The sequence below is a fragment of the Sceloporus undulatus genome, chromosome 3 (genome assembly GCF_019175285.1).
Source record: "Sceloporus undulatus isolate JIND9_A2432 ecotype Alabama chromosome 3, SceUnd_v1.1, whole genome shotgun sequence".
NCBI classification, from domain to species: Eukaryota; Metazoa; Chordata; class Lepidosauria; order Squamata; family Phrynosomatidae; genus Sceloporus; species Sceloporus undulatus.
The window spans coordinates 185,333,392-185,351,775 of NC_056524.1; the positions used below are offsets into that span (position 1 = coordinate 185,333,392).

An 18,384-nucleotide genomic window follows, 5' to 3' on the forward strand; every position below is an offset into this window, starting at 1 on the left:
AATAATAATAATAATAATAATAATAATAATAATAATAATAATAATAATAAACAGTGGTGCATCGAAGAAATTTCAGCAAGTGTACCACACATGACAAAACTGAAATTCCCTCTTCCACACAACTGTTAAAAGTGTAGCACCTCTGCCCTCTTCTACATATAAGCATATAGTCATTAATTGGTTTAGTTATGCCTTTTGTGCCATCAAATCAAGGCAACTGTTCCAAGTTAGCTGTGTTTGATTTTTACTTTGAAAGAAAATAAGAAAGAAAGGTTTACCACTTAGCAAAATAAAAACAATTTTTTTAAAGAAACAAGCAAGACCACATTAAGAGGTCAAATCCTGCTGTTCCCCCACACCACCCCCTGATTAGAGACAGAAAAATGACGAAATTAACAATAAACAATAAAGTCACTTGCTGGAATGTGTTCTCGCTCATCAAGATTTTGGCATAGTTTGTTTTGTTCTGTTTTTGTTTTAGGCAAAAACCACTAGAAAGTGCTTACAGGACTTCCTGAATGATCTGAAGTGTCTCCTGCACCACTTGCATGAGGAAGTTCCCGCTTGGGGCTACTCAGATGCCGGTCGGCCTCTCTGAGCTGGGAAAGTTGTTCATCTAAAGCATCCTTTTGGAGCTGCAGTCTCTGAGTATGCCCGGCTTGAACCCCTAACTCTCTTTCCAGCACGTAGACTGCTCTGTCTTTAAATTTGATCTCCTCCATCTATAAGGAGAACAAAATACAATCACATACACGCATGCACGATACAGTTCTTTGGTGTTGCTGTGGCAACTTGGCAGCATCCCTGCTAGTGGAGCCTTTTAAAGGCTATATTCCAAAAAGGTAAAATGGATCACATTCAGTTCTGAAGATTTTACACCCTTTAGCAGTTGGAAAACAATTTGGGAAAACATAACACCATGTTGCTCCCAAAAAATTAAGACTGGTTTTGATAGCAGTTATTTGAACAGGGCAAGCTCACTTTATCTTTTGCATTAAACCGCTCTGGAATTCATATAGCAAAATGAAATGAGGAAAAAAAAAACATTAGGATGCATCTTGAACAACACTGGCCATTTTTCTGGTCTCTAACTGTTAAACTGAGATCTCCACATTTGGTTGGCAGGGAAAGACTTGGGTAAGTTTCTGTGATGTTCACATCAGGCTCAGTATTCAGTATTATTGTTAAATGGGTATATCACTCTAGTAAATGGTTTTGTGTATATCTCAGTTTTGGATTCTTACTGTGTAGCTCAAGCAATCTCAGTGAAGAACCAGATGAAAATGCTGATCCACTCTGTTCATTAACCAAATACAACAATAACAATGAGAACAATGATAGACATGAAACACATGCAACTCAGTCAGAATTATTCCTAAATACATCAGATAGGATTTCAATTTTGATATGACACAATCATTATTGTAATCCTAACACCAATCCTGCAAAGTAGGTGAGTCTTTCTTAGCACCATATCATAAGTCTGAGAGAGAGCATGAAGAGTTAAACCTAACCCATAAACTTAATTCATTAACAGTCAAACTGACTTCCTAATTCATAGCTTACAGTCCAATTCTATCCATGTGTACTCAGAAGCCAATGAGAGTTACTTTCACATAAATGAGTACAGTTGGCATTTCATATCCACAGATTCAATTATCCAGTTTGAATTTTTTTTAAAAAATAAATTCCAAAAAGGAAACCTTGATTTTGCCATTTTATATAAGAAATACCATTTTACTAAGTCATTGTACATAATGGGACATGAGCATCCACGGATTTTGGTATCCATGGGGAGTCATGGAACCAAAGCCCAGCAGATACCAAGGGACCACTATATAACATTTTTGCCTAAGGGCCAGGACAGATAGGTGGACAGAGTGGCCCAAGGCCACTCTGGCTGCAAGCAGGCCGGGACCATGGTGACTGCATTACCAACTCACAAAGTTTGCCATGGCTGCAGGACCCATGCCACACTGCCAGGAGCCAGATTATCCTGCCTCCTTTTTAGCATAGTGTTGGAGTGGCTTCAGGCCATTTTGGTGGCATGTGTCATGTAAACGCCATGCTCCCAAAGTGGCCAAAAGAAGTGCTTCATTTGGACTGCCTGTTCCGGGCCTTAGTTTCATAGCCTCAAACTACATTGGGTATTAAATGCATCTTTGCATGCATGCTGCATGTTTTGTTAAAATGCAAATTTTATCAGCCGGGGGAACTGATAATTAATGAGATTAAAACAGGCAAAAAAGGGGAGAGCTAATCTTTCTCCCTTTTGCTGAGATCTCATGGAAAATCTTCCCTCTGAAGGTATGGTAAGAAACCTCCCATTCATTGCCTGCACTGATCCTATTAATTATCAGACCCAAAGCTGATACAATTTGTATTTTTAATAAACATATTTTATGAACAATTTTTAATACATTCCACATTTAGTGGTAAGGCATATTTAACATCAGATGCAATTGGGCTGCATGGTTGCTATGCTACACCAGCTCCTTCTGTAAAGCATATTAAAAATACAACTGACATAAATCTGTCATGACTTCAGAGTTACTTTTAGGATATCTGAAATTTGGAATGAAAATTTCCCTTTCAAAATGTATAATGGCATCATTTACAAAGCACATTTTCTTAGATAATCATAGCAGAAATTATTAACACATCTTTCTTCCTGATGGGCTCCCAATATTACATGAATGCAGTTCTGGGGCATTCTTTGTCTTTAGGAACAAGACATAGCATCTGACTGTTAAATTGCAACACTGTTTTGTTGGCTAGAGTTCAAATGTTGGAGATTATCACATTAGCTTCGCTGGTGGCATAGACCCAGGATGTAACTTTCTTAAGGTGGATCTTATCGCATTCACCCATCACCAGGCAGTATGCAGCCCATATGCATATGCAGCTTCTCTCGCAGCTTTTCAAGAATGGGATTTTCCTGTTCTTGAAAAGATGTGTGACAACTCCAGAGAAGCCTGTGTTGCATACAGGCTGCACGCCGTTGACAGCCATCTCTGTTGACACCCATATATTTGTGCACTGATATCTACCTGTGACACTTTTTTTATCAGTTGCTTTTGTTATACTGATATTGAAGAAGTGAAGAATTAAAAAAGCACAGTAAGAACTGTTACAAAACTTAGCAAAACCAGCTGTAATATAACAACTAATAGTACTAATCTTTAAATAACATTTTTCAGAGAAAAATGTAAACTTAAATGTTTTCCATGGCTTTCCTTGAATCTGCAAAATCTGAGCTGTTGATGGCCTAGGCTCTTGGAGGTCTCTCATTCACAGGATCGCAAGTTGATACAAGTACCGTATATACTCAGCTATAAGCCAACCTCAGGTATAAGTCAAAAGCAGGTTTTAGGGCCAAAATTATGGATTTTGATAAGTCGAAAGTAAAACTTGTTACAGGGATGTGTAACAAAGGATGCAAGGGATGAAGCAAAGGAAAAAAGTGCCAGAAAACTTACAAAATTCCCACAGGCATAACTGTTTGTGCTCATACTAATGGCTTCATGGATGACAGAATATAAAGGGGATGTGAGTGCTTCCAGAACAGGTGACACTTTTGCCTTTCACCAGGGAATGGTTCCTTTTATTATAAGCATTAAAGTACAGTATAGTACTTACACTGACCCATGGATAAGTCGACGCTGGTTTTTGGAGTCAATTTTTTGACTAAAATTTCTAGACTTATACATGAGTATATAAAGTAACTAAAAATTTTCCTCAAAGTGTGACCAAAAAAAAGGAATGTTTTGAAAAGTACAAACATTTCACAGGGGCTACTTGAGGCTGTAGCTACCAGGGTGGTGGGGATGGTGCTGCCTTCTGCCTCCTTGCATGAAATCTCTCTTTAGTCCCCTAGGACTGGAGTATGGCTTTGGTGCGCTTTCTGGCCTCTTAGGATGCATGCATCATTTAAACAGCACACTTCCAAAGTGGCCCAAAGCAACTTTTTTCTGGCCTGTCTGTTCAGACCTTAAGTCCCTCTGTCAAAAACAAGCTGGATTCAGGTAGTGCTCTCCCTGGAAGATCTCACTGCTTTGGATAGTGTGAAGAACATAAGAATATATAAAGGAAGACTTCCCAATAAATCCAGTCATCTTAAAACCTCCTTCTAATGGGACCTTAAGCTTCTAACTGACCCTAGTACCTTCCCAAAATACAGTCTAGGAACTGACAGAATCAAATTGTTATACTGGGAAAGAAACCACACTGTGACTGTGACATTTCATTGCAACTGATACCCTTACACATGTCACAGATCATCAATATTCGCTACTCCTTCCTTTTTCCTTTGATGTATCACATATTTCACAGTTGACTTGTAGACAAGACACTTCGGGAGCATATTTCCCCCCAACAGAAGTGATTTCTCTTTCTCTTTCCTTTTTACTCTTTATATACTTCAAGGAAAACCCCTGGGTTAATCTATCCCCACCTCCCTCTCCAGGAGCTGTGGTTTTGTTTGAATGTACCCCGGAGAAAACATCAAACACGGGAATCTCTTTCAACCCACACACCTCAGAAAACAACTACACATGAAGTAGAGTGAAAATGGGTATCCTTTCTGACACATGCAACACATTTTAACTGTATCCTGCACTACACACTGATAGACATTTTGTATATTGTTAGACCAGTCTTATTAAAATATAATCTATTTTAAATGTACTGTTAAAAATACAGTGTACTGTATGCTGCAATATATAACAAAGAACGACTTGGAATGCATTTTTCAAGAATTGTAGAAGCAAGATGTATCAAAGATTCTTATAAAAAGACAGAATGAGACTGATTTATGAAAATCAGGAGAGCTAAATCTCAATTTACTTAAACATAAAGAAGTTCTGTCAAATAGACAACATTTTAGCTTGGGGAGGCATAACATGCACATACATGAAATGAAATATACATTTCTAAAACGCTTCAGCAAATAACACTGTCTTGCTTGAATTTTCTCTCTTCAAGGAGAAAAATCTGTGAATATTTTGCACTAAGAAATCAATCAAAATAATATTTTTTCTCATATATTTAAGTTATGGATATGGGACAATTAATGATACATTTTAAGCAAAATTAAACATTAAGCTATATATTGAACAGCAGAAAAATGAAGTAAAATACACATACATAATTTGATGCACACTCTTTTACAGTCATATTATCAACACAAAGGAGATATTAGTGCGGAAAAGGAAATAACTCACTGGGAGTATTGTGTCAGTATCCAGATGAATATCCCCAAAATATTAGCTCACACATTTCTTTCCTTACTCAAGAAAGCGGTGCTCATGATGTCTCGCCTTCCTGATAATCCTACCCCAGTCACTTTCGATAACAGAAGGCCTACTTGTGAAACACATGCTATGAATATACATGAGAATGATAACCAATCGTCTCTAAGAAAATGGCTTGCTTAACAGCATGGATATTTCCACTTTACATTTAGCTGGTTGTCTCCACCAAGAATGCTTTTTAATTAATAAACAGCTTGTGAGCATCACTGCTGCCAATTACACAAGCATCATGCCATGAAATATGGGAATTTCTCTCTCCTATATCCGTTCCCCTCCCCCTGCCTTATCTATGCAGGCTATAAAGGCAATTTCTAATATTGTTTTTATCCAGCTGGTTGTCAGCGCCATGGCTGTTATTTCTCTGGCTGAACGAAAACCAACATGTAATTTGTATAGCTTCTGAAGGTGTTGATAGCAGTAGTAGAAAGGGTAAAAGGAAAAAAAAAAAGAAAGAATAACTACATTTGAAAGAGAAAGGAAATCCATACAGTGATTTTAATTGTAAGTAAAAAAATGCATGCTAGGCATTGGTTGGTGCACAGCTTACACATTTTCTTGAAGGAAAGCTGACATTAAGAAAACAATTAGAATGTACCAAAAATACTCTACCTTTTGCTGGTCCAGCACTGCAAGCAAATAAGTTGTCAGTCATTTATGAGTGAGGAAGTAACTAAAGATCCCAAGATCAAAGGAAGAACAAAGCCTTCTCTCGTCAGTATGCTATTATGAGAAATCTCATGTACACATTAACAGAATAAGAGACCCCAAGATCAATCTTGGAAACTATGAAGTAAACCTTATATTGAGTGAGATCACTGGCACACCTAGACGAATACTGTTTGGAAACAGGTCTCCAAGAACTCAGGTCTTCCAGCAACTGCCAGCAGAAATCTTTAAATTGGAAAAGCTGGAGATTGAGCCTAGCACATATTAGGTGTGTGCTCTACCACTAATTTTTATAATCAGACTTATGAAGCCATAAAAATAAATTATGTATGGATTTATTCCTGTCCTCTGTGCCCCTATTTTTTTTTTTTGCTTTAGATTCAATTTTCCCCTCTAACTAGCCACTCCTATTTTATTAAATATTTTCTCAACGAATACTGTCCAGTTCCTCACGTCAATAAGAATATAGGTGCGGTGCATAAAATGCTATATTGGGAAAAAGAATAAATGAAGAGGATGGAATTCCCTTTAGAAGAACTGTGTCTTCACAATGCTGTGCAACTGGAAGTAAACAGAAATGTCACTAAAGGTCAAATTACATGGTAATTTAAAGCTGTAGCTAGCAGTTATGTCTTTAGAGAGGTAGCTAGCAGCTATGTTTTTGATTTAACATAAACACAGGGCACCTAATCCCTATCAGGACCTCAGCAAGGGAACGGGTGTAGAAACGCTTTAATCCTTGCCCCTGCTGTGGCCAAGAGCCATGACCTAGATTGGGGGCCAGGTTTCTACGGTTCCCATTGCCAAAAATATACCATTAAGTCAAAGATACCATGTGCTACAAATGAGGTATGCTAACTAGGCAGCCTTCCTTTTTTGATAGTATTGTCTATGGTACTTTTCTAGACTACTTCATTGAGATGCAACTTGAAGGGACTATTTTACAGTGCTTCCTATCCTTCCTAAAGGGACAGGATCAGGAGGTGGTTCCGTGAGATTCCTATTCACTACCTTAGCTGTTGGTCTGTCCCATTTCTCAGGGCTCTGTCTTATCTTTCATGCTATTTAATTTTTACATGAAGCTATGAGGAGAAATTGTCTGAAGATTTATATTTATATTTTGGTGCCACAAATAAAACTGATGGCACCAATCTTTAGCGCAATGCAATCGGGGTGAGTTACAACATTAAAATATACATTCCACAATATAACCCCCAAACCCACTCCCCTTTAAAATACAATTAAACCATTTAAAATGTAAAACATTCTTAAAACTATAACAATATTAACAGATGAATAGTGACTGTAGGCAGATCAGAGATCAACAGTTAAGTTTTCTTTTGGTGGCCAGGTATCTATTCAGGAAAGGCCTGCCAGAAGATACCCATTTTAACAGCTTTTAAAAAGCTGTATAAGATGGTAGTATGACGGATCTTGTCCAGCAGGCCATTCCATAATCTGGGAGTGGCAGCCAAGAAGGTCCTCTGGACAGTTGCAGATAGCTTAGTTTTCAAAGGTTTCAGCAAATTCTTCCCAGAGGACCTAAGTGCGTGGGGTGGATTATATGGAAGGAGACGGTCCCAGAGATAGGTTGGACCCAAGCCATTTAGGGCTTTAAAGGTGATAACTAACACCTTGGACTGGACCTGGAAACTAATGGGCAGTCAGTGAAGTGATCTTAAGATTGGTGTTATATGGTCTTTTCTGGATGTGCCTAATATGGCTGCCATATTCTGTATTAGTTGAAGTTTCCAGACCAAGCACGAGGTAGCCCCATGTAGAGTGCATTACAGAAATCAAGATGGGAGGTTACTAGCACATGTATTACAGTTTATTTCAGTTATACGGTTATTAGCAATAACTGTAATGCTTACTAAAAAGCCCTCCATATCTAGTGTCCAGGCAATTTCTCACACAGTCTTTGAAATCTGTAGAAGCTTGTGATGTCATGGACTTGTATTTGAAAATGTTCTTTGTTTTATTGATTGTATATTATAGTATGAGGTAAGAGGTTGTGTATTATAAGAGGAGAGAATGTAATGCTGGCATGAATGCTGAGTGGTAGAAAGCTTGAGGAGATTTGCTGGTGAATGACAATTGGAAGTTCTGTCTGAGTGGGGAGTTAGCCTAGGATCTGAGTAGAATGCAGTTTTAAAAAGTATTTGAATTAGACTGGGGTTAGATTGGAAGAAGGGAGTTTGAGTTGAGTGACTTGTAAATTTAGCCTAAGAGGAGCAAGAGAGTGTGAGCCTGATGTTTCAAATTTAATAAGTGAATAAACTGCTATGTTATGTTGAACATCTAAAAATAAGTACACTCCATATTTGCGGCTTTGATATTTGCGGATTTGATTATTCATGGATTTGATTCATATGTTCTCTCTAGAAATATCTAGGTCCTCCAGTGCAACTCAATAGTCAACTTTAACTAAGTTGCACTGAAAGACCTAGAGATTCCTAGAGAGAATACTCTACTAGGCCTTTGTAGTGCCTCCAGCACAGTCCTATGGTCAATGTCTGTCGGACACTGACCACAGAATTGCATTGGAGGACCTAGAGATTCTTAGAGAGGTATCCTCTCAGATAAAAACATGGTGTTTTTGTTATTTGTGGTTTTTCCATATTCACGGGGGTCTTGTGCCCCTAACGCTAGTGAATATGGAGGGACAGGTGTATTTGTTTATGTGTTTATACACTTTTGGCCTCTGGAACCATTATGTATCTGAGAGCTAGGATCCAGACAAGGTGTCTGTGATGGCAGTACTGAATACAGAGATGATGTTCACTAAGCATAGAAGTTACATAAATCCTCATAGATACTTTGAGGACATTTAGACATTTCCCCAAAGTTGTGTCATAGAAGTGGGGGTCAGGGAAAGCCATTGCTTTTTGTAATTTCAGTGAGCACTATGGAAACCTTCACAGTTGGTGGGTTAAAAAGTAGAAACCCCACATTTGGTCACAGTGGTGGGATTGCTGGAGAGGAATCCTTACAGTTGGTGGCATAAGAGTTGGAAAAAGCCCACATTTGATGACCATAGAAATAGGAGAACAGATGGAAACCCCACAAGGTTTATAAAAGGATAGAAACCCCACAAGCTTTATCTCAGTCCCACCACATTCAGAGATATGTCTGGGGCAGACATGACAAGGGGCCTTCATGTTGAGCAACTCCTGAATTACAGAACTCCTTTCCAAAAGACTATGCAAGCTTTCTCTCTTTTGTCCTTGTACTAGCAGGAAAAGACATTTCTGTTCACATAGACATTCAACTACTGGCTGCCTTTTATGTCTGAAGTTTCAAAATAATCTAGATGCATTGAACTCATTAATAGTTCACTGCTTTTTATTATTAGTATGATGTTATTGATTTAAGTTGATGTTAAATAGTACATTAGGCCTTTCCCAACCACAGGCTTGCCATCTGCAGATTACAGCATCTGTGGATGGCCCTGCCCCATTTTCCTAAAGGCGGCACGTGCATGGAGCCATGCACATGATTATGTGCACATCACATCACCATTGGGAAGAATGGGACATGAGAGACACATTTTAATAACCAGAAGCAGATACACAAAAAATTGGCTAAGGGCATACACAGGTATTCTCATACAAGTTCCACAAAACATTTTTTTTCACGAATACCCCCTTTTCCGTAGAAAACGCCAGAGGAAAGTAGATTTTTTAGTTGGTTCCCACACACACACACACCACATTCTTGATCCTTAATGGCCTTTACACAGCTCCTGAGTAAAATATTGGTTAAATGGCTTAGCAAATGTTATTGAGGTATGGATTCCATGAGTACTGAAGCATTAGCACCAGGTGCATCAAGTGAAAATAGTTTCTTGCCTATGTAAGCTTGTATCATAAAAAGTTAGACTTTATGCTGCTACAAGATTCTTCTACTTCTACTACAATAGTATTTTTTTGGAACTAGCAGTAGAAATCTGCGGTCTCAGAACTCTGCACTTTAATATTAGCACATAATATGGATGTTGAAAAATATGCTATTAAATGTAATGGATCTTTATTATTTGCCTCTGACTATGAAACCCAGAGGTGTTGACATGCTAGCCAGTTGCAATAAATTCAACAGTCTTCTGGCAAGTCAGTATTTAATCATGTTAAATTGCTTTAGCCAGAAATGGGTGTGTTTTATGCTTAAAAGACACATGGTTGCATGACCCTGAAGCATACCCAATGTATCCTCTGGCATTATATTGCTTACTGGGGATTTATTTTTTCTTGCTAAGTAGAGCTCTGCTAATATGCTGTGATGGTTGACATAAAGAACAGAAAATATAAACAGATGACTAGATCATGTTATATGCTCTACATTTTAACCTATGAAGTTGCCAAAATAGATCAGCACACTTTTGCTCAGTCAAATTTATATTCTTTCCTACAATCTTCACAGATGAAAGGACTGTTGATAATGCAGCACTGTGTTTAATCCAAGGGTTGTGACTGAACGGGGTCACTGACTTTAACATGAAAATGCCTCACTGTTACTTGATGAGTAACCTCCTAGTCTTCCTAATAGGTTAGTACTTCCCCAGGCAAACATTAGCCACAATGCTTTTCTCATGTGAGCTGTTAACTTCTATTCTTTATTGGACTATGTGAAATTTAAACACTTCGATTACATAAGGAACTGTTGGGCCTAAAATCTAGATTTAAATGTGATACCTACATTTTCAAGTTATATTTTGTGTCTATACTGTATTAAATGTTTTGCTTAGATTTTTACACTAAAGTAGGTTACAAAGTAAGAAAAGAAATTAGAGTGGGCCCTCCAGACTTGTGGATTTGACTTTTGCAGATTTTATTAGTCATGGATTATTTGCTGCCACTACCACTGCTGCCCCATAACATTTTTAATAGGGACTGGAAGCCTCGTGAAACTGAGAGGGTGCAAACAAGACTTGTAAATCCCTATTAAAAATGGCATAGGGCAGTAGTAGAGTCCAGCCAGCCCGTCACTTTTGCCTTGAGAAGGAACCGCATCAACTTGAAAGAATCTATAGTGGGTTGAATCTACAGATCACACTTTTTAAATAGGGTTGGGAGTAGAATGTTAGTGTTTTTTCCACTTTTGCAGGGATCTTATGCCCCTAACCCCAGCAAATGTGAAGGGCTGACTGTATTAGTTTGAAGTCAGACTCAAGGGCAACAAAGGAGAGGGGGGAGATGATTTCAACAGTTGTGAATTGCTGAATCTTTCACTAGAACTTAATGTCTGATTCTACCCATAAATCATCTCTTACCATTAACTATACTTGCTATGACTGCCAGGAGATAGTCTTACAGCATCTGGAGAACCATGTGATTCCCACCCCTCATTCAAAACTGTCCCACCATTTCCCCTTTAAAATTGACATCTATCTAAAAAGTGGGGGATGACTCTATTAACATATACAATTGGAGACATTCCCCATGTAATGTGAATGACTTATAGAAGATTAAGTTCATTTCTTCTTACCTTTATATCCCCCTTTATATCCACCTAATGAGTTCAGGAGTTACTCTATCTTCACAACACTGTATCAAGGCAAAGGAGATTATGATATGGGGATAAAAAAATGGGAGAAAAACAGAATGTTCCCGTCATGTTCGCGCGATCATGTGAAGATTTTCACATGATGTCACTCTCATCCCATACTTCTCCTATGAAAAACATGGGATGCTTCAGTAACTTCTTATTTACAGAAAAACTCCATGAATCGCTTGTCAATAATGCTTCATTCACACTATTGGAAAGATGTAGAAATCAGTAAAGTTTCATCCTTGCTATTGTGGAGCAATCCAGGACCTTTTCCCAGAGAGCATTTAGGTACTGACAATTTATTCTTATTGCTTATTGGTTTTTGGAGGGGATTTCTCTCTTATTTTGAGGCTGAGGATACAATCTTATTTCAACTGAATAAAAATAATATAATGTTGTTAAATATATAAATTTTATTTTCTTCTGTTCAGGACAGAACAATGATTTTCAGATATTCACAGTAGCACAAAAGTGGCGCATGCATGTAATTTTCAGTAATGACATACTAACGATACAAGAACAGATGTATGCAGAATGCAATTATGTTTTTAATATCATCATCATCATTATTACGTGAATGCATGACTGTGTGAAAATATTGATCACTATAGTGCCATGTTTCCATTATCTTGAAATAGTGTGATTGTTGTGCAGTTGGCCCTGGTATCATAATCTCCTTAGACTCAGCGACAATGACTACGCCAATGTCTAAATTTAGCCTAGTGACACTGTATTTACAGACACCATTGTAGTGACACTGTAATTAGTTATTCTTCATTGATTGTAACATTATACTTGCTTTGATTCTGAATTATTTTCTTTGAATGGAAGAGCTAGTGAAAGAGTGAGAAGGCAATTTTCACTTCTTTCTTCTTTTCTCCTCCTTTCTTCAGCCTGCTAAACCATCCTCTCTGTACAGCATCAGAGTAGAGCATTGGAACAGAGCTTTGGTGATGCAAGAGAGATGAGGAATTTGGGGAAATGGTCAGCTGTCATTTCTGATTGATGGATGGATTATTTACTTATTTATTTAATATCCTGCCTTTCTGCCAGTACAGAAACCAAGGAGTTTACAACAAATTAAAATAAAGTTCAGCTATATAATTTTGTATACATAAAAAGTATATTGTGGACAAAAGCTAAAACAGTCTGACCATGGTAAACAGGATAAAAGCATAACACAGATCCTTCTGCCACATAAGTTAAGAGACAAAGGCCTGTCCAAAGAAAATGTCTTTGCCTGCTGGTGGAAAGAGAGGGGGAAGAGAAACAACTAAACCTCCTGTGAGATGGAATTCTACAACTTGGGGGCAGCTACCGTGATGGTTTTCTCCCTTGTCCTCTTCAAATGCACTAGTGATGGTAGCAGGACATCATCTTTAGATCCTTAAAGCTATTAAAAACCAAACGGGCTTATAATGGGAAAGCTGCATGAGCGGAACACTGTTAAGAGGACCCTTCCCTTAGCAATTAGTGAGATTTTATTTAGGAATTAAGTCACTGGTTATTTAAAACTATATTTTTTTAATATTGACAGAATGACCTTTTTCACTAACACAATTATTTCTCTGCTTCTTTGAAGTAAATAGAAACCATTTTCAGTATTCCCACTCTGCATCATACAGGCTGAGTCTCCTTCATCTGAAATGCTTGGGATCAGTAGTGTTTTGGAGTTTAGATATTTTTTTTCCAGATTTTGGAATATCTGCATATGCATAATGAGCTATCTTGGAGGTGGGACCCAGCTCTAAACACACGTCGGTTATTTTTGCCGGTCTGTACCAGCAGTAAGTTAGCGTGAGAGCCGACATGATGTAGTGGTTTGAGGTTTGGACTATAAGTCTAGTGAACCAGGTTTGAGTCACAGTTCAGCCATGGAAATCCACTATGTGACGTTGGGCAAGTCAATATGTCTGTGCTCAGAAGAAGGCAAAAGGAAACAACTTGAAGGCATGCAACAAGAAATTAGCTTATCAAAGCAACATTCTGCTAAGCACTGTATTTTACTTTGGAAAATATAATAATCTATTTTTACATTCACACTACACCCTCTCCCTGAAAACAGTACCCAAAGCGGTTAACAATAATACAATAAAATAATACAGTTAAAACATCAAAGAGAACATATGAAGTAAGATCTTAACTAAATTCCTCAGTATCCATTTGGGAGATAGCACATCTCTGAACAGACTGTTTTATTGTGCAAAACTGGATCATTTAATATGAAACTGAAGTTGTATTTGTCATTGTCATTCTTATCATAGAAAACAGTAACAAGATCAATCAACATAATAAATCAGCTGAAGTTCTACATCAAGAATTGATCTGCTATGAATAATTAACTGGAGAAAGAACACTTTCCTACAAATAAGTATCCCACAATGGCACAGGAAAACATTAAGTGTGGACCTCATTGTGATCATGGGAGCATTATACATAAACTGACGCCCAGTAATATGTAGATATGGTGGTGCTGGTCAATACCAAGTAGAAAACATGGATTTTTAGTGCAAAGAACCTAGCTATCATAACTCCAATATCATAAAACCTGAAAAATCAAACAGTTGTAAAGGAGACAGATATTGTCAATTTAAAGAAATGGCGCAAAAAACAGTTAAAGTCGAAGCTTTCCAACTATAACATTATAAAGTTATCTTGCCTAAATTTGTATGCAAAGTACAGCCTATACATGTATGCCATCACAGAAAAAATATATAATATACAGTACTATGTATGATTAATAAAAATATTGCTATACATCAATATATAAAACATATAGTATAGAGATGGAAGGCTTAAAAAGGTTCCGAAAAACGAACAGAGATGTATTGTTGGCTGCCCATATTCAGAGGATTTGGTACAATATTTAACCTGTTGCCCTTTGTATAAAGATCCTAGGGAGCATTTTATCTTACCCTTAATCAACAATAAAATCTTTTCAAACTCTCAAGAAAAAGTACTCTACAGTGGTGCCCCGGGATACGAATTGATCGCGTTACGAAATTTCCGGGATACGAAAAAGTTAGATAGGAAACAACTGTTCCGGGATACGATGTTTTTTTCGGGTTACGAATTTTTTTTCGGCGCGAAATTCAAACCGCAAAGCGCGGCTAGCGGCTTTCCAGCGCTAGCCGCTAGCCTTTTCGGGTTGCGAAATTACTCGGGTTACGAATGGAGCGGCGGAACGAATTAATTTCGTAACCCGAGGGACTACTGTACCTCCGTATGGACACAGATAAACATGTGACCTGGCGCATAGCTTTGTTTGCTCTTGCTGCTAAAAAGACTAGGAAGAAATACATAGCAGAGATTGCTGTCCCCTGTAATGGGGATAACTTGATATAAAGGGGTCCAACTGTGTATTTTAACATATTCATGTTATCTAAGTTGTCCACAATTGTTAATGCTAAAGTTTTGCTATTTGATACAATTTGTTGTATGTTGTTTTTACGGAAATTTTATGTGTATTGTATTACTGATTTTGCAATGGCCATTGGCCAAAAGCAATAATGTATGTATGTATAGCATATGCACTATATAATATATAGCAATATGCAAAATAAATAAAAGATATAATATATAGAATATAAAATATTTATATAACAATTTTTGTATAATATAAATGCAAAGAAAGATTGTGCAAGAGTCGTTTTTACAAGTTATCCTTTTGTACAACCCAGATATGGTGTACAGGCCACATCTGTTCATTTAGCTACAAAAAATATACTATGAAATTATGGCATAAATAATTGCTTTACTTAAAAAAAACAAAAACAAATGTAAGATATCAACAAATTTGTATGCAGGGCATATGCACAGCCTTCTGTCATTGGCTGTAACCCAAGAGGCAGGAGTTCTATGCATGTACCTGAGGCTAAATGTAAATGAATTCCATAAGAGCTACTTCTTAGTAAACCTGAATAGAATTTTGTTGAACTTCATTATTAAGCATTTGAATTAAATGGGTGTAACTGAACTTAACACTATTTGGAGTACTGAACACACTGTCTTTCTTTCAGTTTTGCTTTCATATGAATTCAAGAAGAAACAGAAAAAGATGTCAAGAATTATGAAGATGAAAATATTTCACATTTTAATCTTATTACAATGAATAATGGGTTTTTATGTCTCAGCAGCTATAAAGTTTTATCCAACAAAAAGTGAAGTAGTTTTGAAATTGCAAATAATCCTTGAATTATAGCATGTGTCTTAATTTTAACGCTATCAAACAAAACAAAGAAAATCTCTCTGAATACCAACAAGCACTAATGTGAAGCTCATTCCTTGTGGAACTGAAATGATCATTTAAATGTACAGTATGGCGTGACAACTGAGCAAGAGACAACCTGGATCAAAAACTTGCTGCCTGTTACTTAGAACAAAGCATATGTTTCTGCGACAACCTCATCACAGGCATTTTCATTAGTGCTGGATGAACCTCAGAAAGATCAGAAAGTCTGTCCAGATTACTAGCCCAAAACCAGGATGCTTTGTCATGTGTATTTAAACTATTTTTAGCATAAACATGATGGCAGTATGATTACACCCTTCCCCTACCCCTTCCCCTTGTTAAAACCACCAGAATGACTGAAATCTGCACATACCAATCTGCGAATTTCCCGCTCACACTCTCTCTTTATTCTGGTGATTTCCTCTTGGTGAAGGTGGTACACACTCCGTATCTCTGCTGCTTTAATTTTGTCAGCTTGAATGACTACAGATAAAGCCTCTTCTACTTGTTTTTTAGCCCCCTTAAGCTCTGAGATTTCCTGTTGCATTTTAGTTTTTTCAACTTCAAATCCTTTCTTGGCCTCCTCCTTTGCTTCAGAGAAGAGCATCGTCTTAACCTTATCAGGCGTCCCATCCCGTACGGTATTAAGCAAGGCCTGTAGTCTTTGAATTTCATTATCTTTAATTTTTATGACTCTAAGAAGCTCAGCTTCATGCTGTCTTAAAAGCCCTTCCCGAACAGCCTGGAGCTCCTTCATTTTTTCTTCATGAAGTTTAGCCTTGAGTTCTGTTACAATCACTGTGTTTTTATGTTGTTCGTGTTCTTTGAGCTGCCTCACTTCCTGGTTTTTCTCCCTCTCCAATTTGCTGGCCTAGAAGAAGAGGAAGAAAGGATCACACAGTATATTTTAGGTGTGTTTTATCAATACATAATAAATCACAGATGCTTTAGCTGTGGATTCCTGCACACACCTAGGGTTGAACTAGACAGAGTGCTGGGAACTTTCAACTCTTGTATGGGTCAATATTGGACACTTTTCTCATCAAAGCATGAGATTTTACTATTGACAGTTAAGATCCAACAGAACAATATGAAAAATGCATGAATAAACAAGAACATGTTAATTCAGACTAATGTCAGTCCTGGTTAGGATTTTGATGGAACCTGCCAACAATATACTGGGTGCTGTAGGCTTTATTTCAGAGGAAAGAACTGGCAAAACCACATCTGTATTCCTTGACTAAAAACCCCCTCATCAAATTCAAGAAGTTGCCATAAGTCAACAGGCATCTTAAAAGTGCACATATTCACTTTCCAAACATCTCTCCAATCATCATTGGAGAGATACAGAAGTGTCATGTCCAAAAGAAAACTGCATATTTTATATTCTTTGGCCTTTGGGATTAACAGGGTTACCAAAATCATATAAAGGTGTATCATTATATACACATATGACCATAATTTAGGATATATTTTTACAACAGGACCCCACTTACAGTTTCATGCACAGAAAATTCTGTTTTCTGCTCCAAAACCCCACTACAACCCCTCTCCTTATCGTGTGGATCTTGTGCAGAATAAATCTTCAACTGTAAAGATTCTTCCCATCGGTTTCCTGACTCCTAACTGTGGTTTTTAAAATTATTTTAAAAATATTTTTGAGTATTTTCCCATCACAAGTAAAATCATCCTATGATAGGGTCAATATCAGAGTCAATGTGATGTACACAATGCCATTTTATTTGTTTTATTATTGTATTTTAATACTGCATTTTATTTCATTTGTTTTATTTCTTGTGAGTTGTTATTGGGTGGCATTCATCTATGTAGACCAAAATCCCCCTGTGATCTTTTAATGTTTTATCGGGTATTAATTAATATTGAGACATTTTAAAAAGTATTTTAGGAACTATATATACATACTTTTTAATGAACAAATCACCTTTTAATGACGTCTACTTAGTTGTGAAGCTGCTGCACAAGCAATTCAACACTTACTGCTGAGCTAGATATTCAACACTGAATTTACATGAGGAATTTGTGCTAATACTCTGCTTTCTAATTGTAAGTGAATTACAAACATATGCAATATATTCAGAACCTTGGGCTATAATTGCTTGTCTGCAGCTGATATTAACAAAAATACAGGTGCAACTAAGCTCAGCACAATGCTTGTTTTCCATTAGTGATTGCTTGCTTTGCAACATGCAATAAAATCAATTGTAAAGTCTGGCAAAGCTTGCCTTTGTATGCTAAAATGCTCATGACCAATCTTCTTAACTTTATCAAATGAGGGTACATAGAAGAAGCAGTGAAATAATATATGTGAGACTACAAATATATAAATTTGTAACGGCACTCAAGGTATCAGCACTAAATATGTAGCAAGATTTCTAAAATTGGATCAGATCTTGGCAGTTTAAGGCTGCAGTCTTAAAACACACTTGACTGAGTGTCACTGAAATAAGCAGAGCTTCATTTGGAGTAAACATGCATTGATAGAGGTTTCTGCAAAGGTACTTAACAGTAAATAAAACTGCTTCTATTATCTGGAATACTGCCCTATGGGGATTTTTGAACAATAAACCAACCGTGCTAGTTTCACAAATCATTTTTCAAAAACCCAAC

The 18,384-nt window shown here is 37.2% G+C and overlaps 1 protein-coding gene across 21 annotated transcripts in view; it reads right to left on the bottom strand.

The window, feature by feature from the left end:
• Window positions 1-18,384, bottom strand: part of JAKMIP3 (Janus kinase and microtubule interacting protein 3) — a 170,286-nt gene that overhangs the window by 61,511 nt on the left and 90,391 nt on the right. For 14 of the 21 annotated variants that reach the window (XM_042459997.1, XM_042460008.1, XM_042459999.1 and 11 more), the window contains 2 exons: window positions 16,130-16,627; window positions 507-722 (listed from right to left, as the gene is read on the bottom strand). In XM_042459997.1, the coding sequence (XP_042315931.1) occupies window positions 507-722; window positions 16,130-16,627 (714 nt within the window). The remainder of the gene's footprint in view (window positions 1-506; window positions 723-16,129; window positions 16,628-18,384) is intronic. The other 7 variants (XM_042460007.1, XM_042460004.1, XM_042460005.1 and 4 more) reach the window with 1 other exon arrangement.